At 31.4% G+C, this 5,600-nt stretch overlaps 1 protein-coding gene across 2 annotated transcripts; it reads right to left on the bottom strand.

The window, feature by feature from the left end:
• Positions 1-610: 610 nt before the first annotated feature.
• Positions 611-3,049, bottom strand: LOC131059206 (axial regulator YABBY 5). 2 transcript variants are annotated; one of them, XM_057992526.2, is made up of 7 exons: positions 2,824-3,049; positions 2,231-2,341; positions 1,525-1,636; positions 1,380-1,428; positions 1,208-1,283; positions 1,025-1,081; positions 611-874 (listed from the first exon to the last, which is right to left on the bottom strand). In XM_057992526.2, exons 1-7 carry the CDS (start codon positions 2,884-2,886, stop codon positions 827-829), a joined length of 516 nt encoding a protein of 171 aa, XP_057848509.2. In that variant the 5' UTR covers positions 2,887-3,049; the 3' UTR covers positions 611-826. The 2 variants fall into 2 exon arrangements, with proteins under 2 accessions (XP_057848509.2, XP_057848508.2); XM_057992525.2 differs by having other exon boundaries at positions 1,525-1,642; positions 2,824-3,048.
• Between the last annotated feature and the right edge of the window lie 2,551 nt (positions 3,050-5,600).

The raw sequence follows: 5,600 nt of genomic DNA, 5'->3' as shown, positions 1-5,600 counted from the left end.
AACAGCAAAAAATGTCATTAGAGTTCAAAAGAGTAAAAACGGAAGAAGATTTTTCACAAACTCAACACTTTCAGAACCAAAAATAACCAAAATAACCAGGAAACCAATAAGCTATCAAACTGAAATAAAACAAATCTCGTACATCAAACCAAATCATTGTCAAGGAGCTGAAGATATTGTAAACCAATATACTATCAAACTGAAATAAAACAAATCTTGTAGATCAAACCAAATCATTGTGAAGGAGCTGAAGATATTGTGAAGATTGATTATAAGACCAAAACATCCAATCTGTACACCATTAATATCAGAAACAGATATATGACCAAACAATCTATGACAGCATTCCATTCTCTAAGAATATGAACAAATAAAGTAGAATCAAAATTTTGTTAAGAAGAAAGAATTTATTAATTACATAGAAAGAGAATTATAAATTTATAAAACTTCCTTTAAAAAAGAAAAATAATTTATTTGGTAGTGATTGAAGTATTTTAAATTGTTTTGTATAATTCTAACTCCACAAATGAATTTATCAGTAGAAAAAACATTCCACCACCATAACCACATAGAATGAATGAGGAATGCAGATGAACAATTGGCATCCAAATGAATAAATCTCTACTCTATTGAATTTGAAAGAGATACCCACCTTTACAACAGATTGTAAATTTATATACTAAAGAAACTTTATGCTACAGAAAGGAAGTATAATAGAACTAGAATACAGACAGATTCAAAAAAGTTTAATCCTTCTACATTCTAAAAGTATCAGAAGAGTAGGGAAGAGAAGCACCCCTCTTCCTCATCTTTTGCACATCATCTTCTACAGCACATTTGCATTTTGAGATGGATCTTGATCTTCAAACTCAGCCTGTAATATGGTGCATTGAGGACAGATTTCATTATTTATACTATTCACACTGCACTTAAAAAATAGAAACCATTATGTAGATCATGTAAACCAAAAATAAAATGCTTTATGCAGAAAATTCCTTAAACATCTGAAATACAGTGCACTCACCTGATTTGGATTGACTTCTTTGTTAGTGTTAGTCAGCATCAAACCCAAGTAAGCCCACTGAACATCAAACATACATTTTGATATCAGAGACTGTATACTAAATATACTAGTAATTGTTCTTATGATGTAAGCAACTGTAATGGTGATGGATAAAGAGTAAGGAGATATAAGCATGCCCCATACATTTTTGGCAGCAGTTCCAAAAGCCTCCCTGTGACTAATATCTGGATTGATTGCCTTGATCCTTTGTATTTCCTCCCTAAAAAATATATACATGAAAAGACTACTTCAATGCCATTGCATTAATTTTTAATCCAATTTTTTTGATTGTCTTTCTATTGAAACTGGTTAGTACCTTATGAAACAATTGTAGGCTGATGGAGTTCGCTGTCTTTTTTCAGGGACTGTAATAAACCAATTGAGTTTTTCAGAAATATTGTACATCATAGAATTTCTATACAATTGTTTTATAATTGACAGGGAAGATAATTTTTGGTTACCCATGGACACAAATCTGGATGTTTCTGGTTCAACTCCTCCTCCATGTGTGGTAGTTGAAGATGAAGGTGACTGCTCTCTATTTTCAAAGCTACAGTTGACAACCTCCTTCTGCTGTTTCTATTTGTGGATACACCAGTTGAGAAATGAATGAAAGAACAAACTGAATTGAATGATCTATATTCATTGAATACCATTGTATTATATTGACAAATTTAGTATCCAACATAGAGCTAATATGTATATAATGCAATGGTATATAATACAGATTTAATATCCGACATAGAGACAATATATACAGAATGCAATGGTATTCATTCATGCATAACAAAGCAGTATTTTATAGAACATTGTTGATTTTAATATTTCAAAGAATCACCACCCATTATAATAAACATGAACTGAATTTTTTATAGAGGAAAATCCAATTAAACCAAGAACATGATATAACATAATGCTTTTATTAAAACATTTACTTCCAAAATGAGGCTCAAAATCATTTCCTAAGATGTTAAAATCCCAGTACAATAAATGTTTTGTCCAAATGACTTTCAACTTGTAATTTCTTACCTCTTCAAGACAGTTTAAGACTGAAAACATGGATAATATTCCCACCGCTCAGAAATTAATCAAGGCAATGCTTGTTTGTGTGAAAATAAATAAAGAGATAAGGCCTGAGATTGTCAAGTTTAAAACCATTCTTCTTACCTGGTTTGATAATGGCTGAAATAGTCCAGCGAGGTTGACAGACAAGAGACCAGTGCAATGCCCACATCTCACTGGGGTTGTCTGTAATAAACTGCTAGGCGGTACATTCACCTGCTTGTCAAGAATCACCATTAATAACTCAGACAATCTAAAGATATTGCCTTTTCTCTATAACAGAAATCAAATTAGAAAAGAGAAGCATGAATATGCAGATAGATTCAATGAAATGATATTTCTGGGACTTCGATTCTTTGTATGTTTCTAATAGGATATGATCCAGAAATCTCATTACATTATTGACTGTGAAAAATTCATGAATCTTTTTTTCAGAAATGAAAACTACCAAAAGAATTAAGTTAGCACTTTATAGAGTAGAAAACCTAATAAACCCAGAAAGGGAGAAATATGTTAGATACACAGACAGATTTTTTTTAAAATAGAACTTGTGGGAAGAATCTCATAAACCAAAAATATCTTGCATACAAGATCAAATCATTATATAGTAAAACTTTCAGATTCTCATCTGGGTGAATCTGAAAACAGTTCAAGAATTGAACTTGTGGTGCAGAAAATATAAGATTTTGTTCCCCTACCGCTAGAAGAGTGTTGCAATGCTTGCACTGAACGTAGCACAAATGCCCATTGCAGCTTGACATGATTGTCTCCTGGAAGTTCAAGTATATCTTCCTGTAATTGCAATCAGTTTCTGTTTGGATCAATTTTATAGTAATCTCACACAGACATTTTGCAGGCGTTGAGAGCTGAGTATTATTTTGAAAAGAAAAAGCATTCCAAGTACATTTCCTGAAAATACTGAGAAAGAAAACGAGTCAGAGATCAGTTATACCACGATAAAAGGAGACGACTACTGACATTTTTGCATTCATATGTTACTGTCAGTCTATTTTTTTTCACACTTTAATGAGAGTGCTGGCGAAAAGGGTGTACGATTTACTTTAGGGTTGGCCGTCCTTGTCAGCTCTGAGTCCCTTCGATTAAAGATCTACCATGGCACAAATTCTTAGATTCTTTATTTAGTCAAGATTCAGAAACTTCCATGGTTTTCTTTAATAAACATGAGCTGCACATACGGTAACTATTATTAGGGTTTCCATTGTTATTATTGAGGGTATCCCAGGGCACATCAGATCCATCTCTTTCCATCTTTGTCAGTAGGCAGAAAATGTCAAGATTTTGGATTTCAAAGAGTTAGATATTTTCTATTAGCGTTTTTAGATTTGATTGTATGTATTTTTTGTATCAATATTTCTGATCATATTCTCTTCATCAAAAAGAATGTGAGAGTTCAACGAGTAGAAAAAAAATTATAATTGAAAAGAAAATTGTTACTTAGATATTAATATTATATTATAATAATGTTTCATTTCATGAATACTTGAATTTGATACGATTGTGTTTCATATAATTTATAATTTAAAAAAAAAAGTTTGTAATAACATAGTGTGATGGTTAAATTAATTATATTATCCTTCATGTCATTAAATTTCGAACTCTTATTAGCGTGTTATTGATGAGTGTTGTTATTGATGAGTGTCCATGTTGGAGATGAGGTTGCACTCATTCATAATTCTAGTTTAAAACATTTACATTTCATTAAAGTTCGAACTCTTATTAGCGTGTTATTGATGAGTGTTGTTATTGATGAGTGTCCATGTTGGAGATGAGGTCACACTCATTCATAATTCTAGTTAAAAACATTTACCTGTAATTTTTTATTTACAGATTTTTTTTTTTTGTGTTTGTAATGTGATATGAAGATTTGTAAGGTATTAAATGGAAAAAGAATATCTAGATTTGAATGGTGGCCAATTATTTTATGGATTAAAATTTAATAAATGTTTGTCTTTTAAATACAATTATTATATATTTGTCATCAACTCTTATTTTAGCAAAATATGATCCAAACAAATTATTTAACAGATGTTATTTGAAGCATACCTTAGCACTTTTCCACTCTATAAGTTGTACTTTGCTTTATGTCAATCTCTTAAATGCATGATTTTATGTCATGGCTTGAATGATGTGAAATATGATCCACCACTTAGATATACTACTTTACTCTATCCAAAACGTTATTAATCCAATTTTCAATTATCTATTCATTTTAGATTCTTTTCAGGTTGTATAATTCTATTTAGGTGCTTTTTATTTTTGCAATCCTATCCACTACGTTCAAAATTCAAATGACTACATTTTAAAAGCTACCTGTCACTAGAAGCACCAAATAATGCATAATGCAAAATTCATTTGTCTAGTCATATATCGATTAACTTACTATCTCAATTCAAAAATCTTCATTGTCATCCATACATGGGCATTTATTACTCTAGACACCTAAAAGTTGCACAACAAATTAAGTGAATTTTATTCATTTAATTATCCCTAATTCTTCCAATTAATTAAATTAAGATCCCTATCCTTCTAATTAGCCTATTAATAAAATTAAAGATTTGATTAATATTCCCCTTCTTCTATCTAAACCATTTAATTAATAATCTTCATTTATCCCCTTTCCCCTTTTAATTAAATCCACATTTAATTAAAACCGCCTTTGCAAATAAATAAATCAATATTTATTTAAATCTATCAATGCAAGTTGCAACCAACAATTAAAGTAAATCAATTTTATTTTAATTCAATCCTATTTTCCCTCACCTACTTGTAAAATCCTACATCTCCCACTTGCCTCCTAATTATCCTTCTACAAACCTCCTAATCTCATCCTTATCATGTCTAATCTCCTAATCATGTCCTTTCCCTAAATTTGAGGAGGTCACTTCTCAAATTTGGAAGAAAGTCTTCTAAATGCATTAAAGGTTTCATTTCTACATCAAGTTAACTTGTTGAGTTCCCCAAATTTGGAAGGACTCTTACAAATTTGTCCCCCAAAATCCTATTAACCATTAATGGTTAATTCAACCTTCCCTCATGGTTAGAGACTTTCTCTCTAACTTAACCCTCGTCTAACCCAAGGGTCTCATCAAGCACTCATGGATTTGACCCTAGTTATCCTATTAACCCTTGCACAAGAGTTTACCCCTTGGGTAAAGGCTTTATCCATTGGTTATCCACTAACCCCACCATAACCTTACCTCCTATGTAGCCACCATGTCTCCTCGGGCATTTAATGCCTCTTACATCTCCTCTCAAGCCCTCTCAAGTTGACATTTGTCAACTTGGGATTGGATTGAATCCCTCACATGGATTGACAACTTTCAATCCTAGCCCTTGTTGAGATTACTCAATCTCAACCATCTATTTCTTTATTTTTCCTATAAATAGAGCCTATTTCTTCTTCAAAAGAATCCAATCTCTTTGTGCATCTAAATTATAGTCATTTTGCAAGTTA

The sequence above is a fragment of the Cryptomeria japonica genome, chromosome 10 (assembly GCF_030272615.1).
Source record: "Cryptomeria japonica chromosome 10, Sugi_1.0, whole genome shotgun sequence".
Taxonomy (NCBI): Eukaryota; Viridiplantae; Streptophyta; class Pinopsida; order Cupressales; family Cupressaceae; genus Cryptomeria; species Cryptomeria japonica.
The sequence above is the reverse complement of the archived record's forward strand: the minus strand, read 5'-3'. Positions and strand labels throughout refer to the sequence as shown.

What these genes read in the sequence shown, in the direction of transcription:
- LOC131059206 (XM_057992525.2), bottom strand. Translation starts at nt 2,886, where the DNA reads ATGTCAAGCTGCAATGGGCATTTGTGCTACGTTCAGTGCAAGCATTGC. An exon ending in ATCCAGATTTGTGTCCATGG is followed by an intron (nt 1,429 to 1,524) that starts GTAACCAAAAAT and finishes GGTTTATTACAG; the next exon opens with TCCCTGAAAAAAGACAGCGA. An exon ending in AAGAAGTCAATCCAAATCAG is followed by an intron (nt 875 to 1,024) that starts GTGAGTGCACTG and finishes ACCATATTACAG; the next exon opens with GCTGAGTTTGAAGATCAAGA.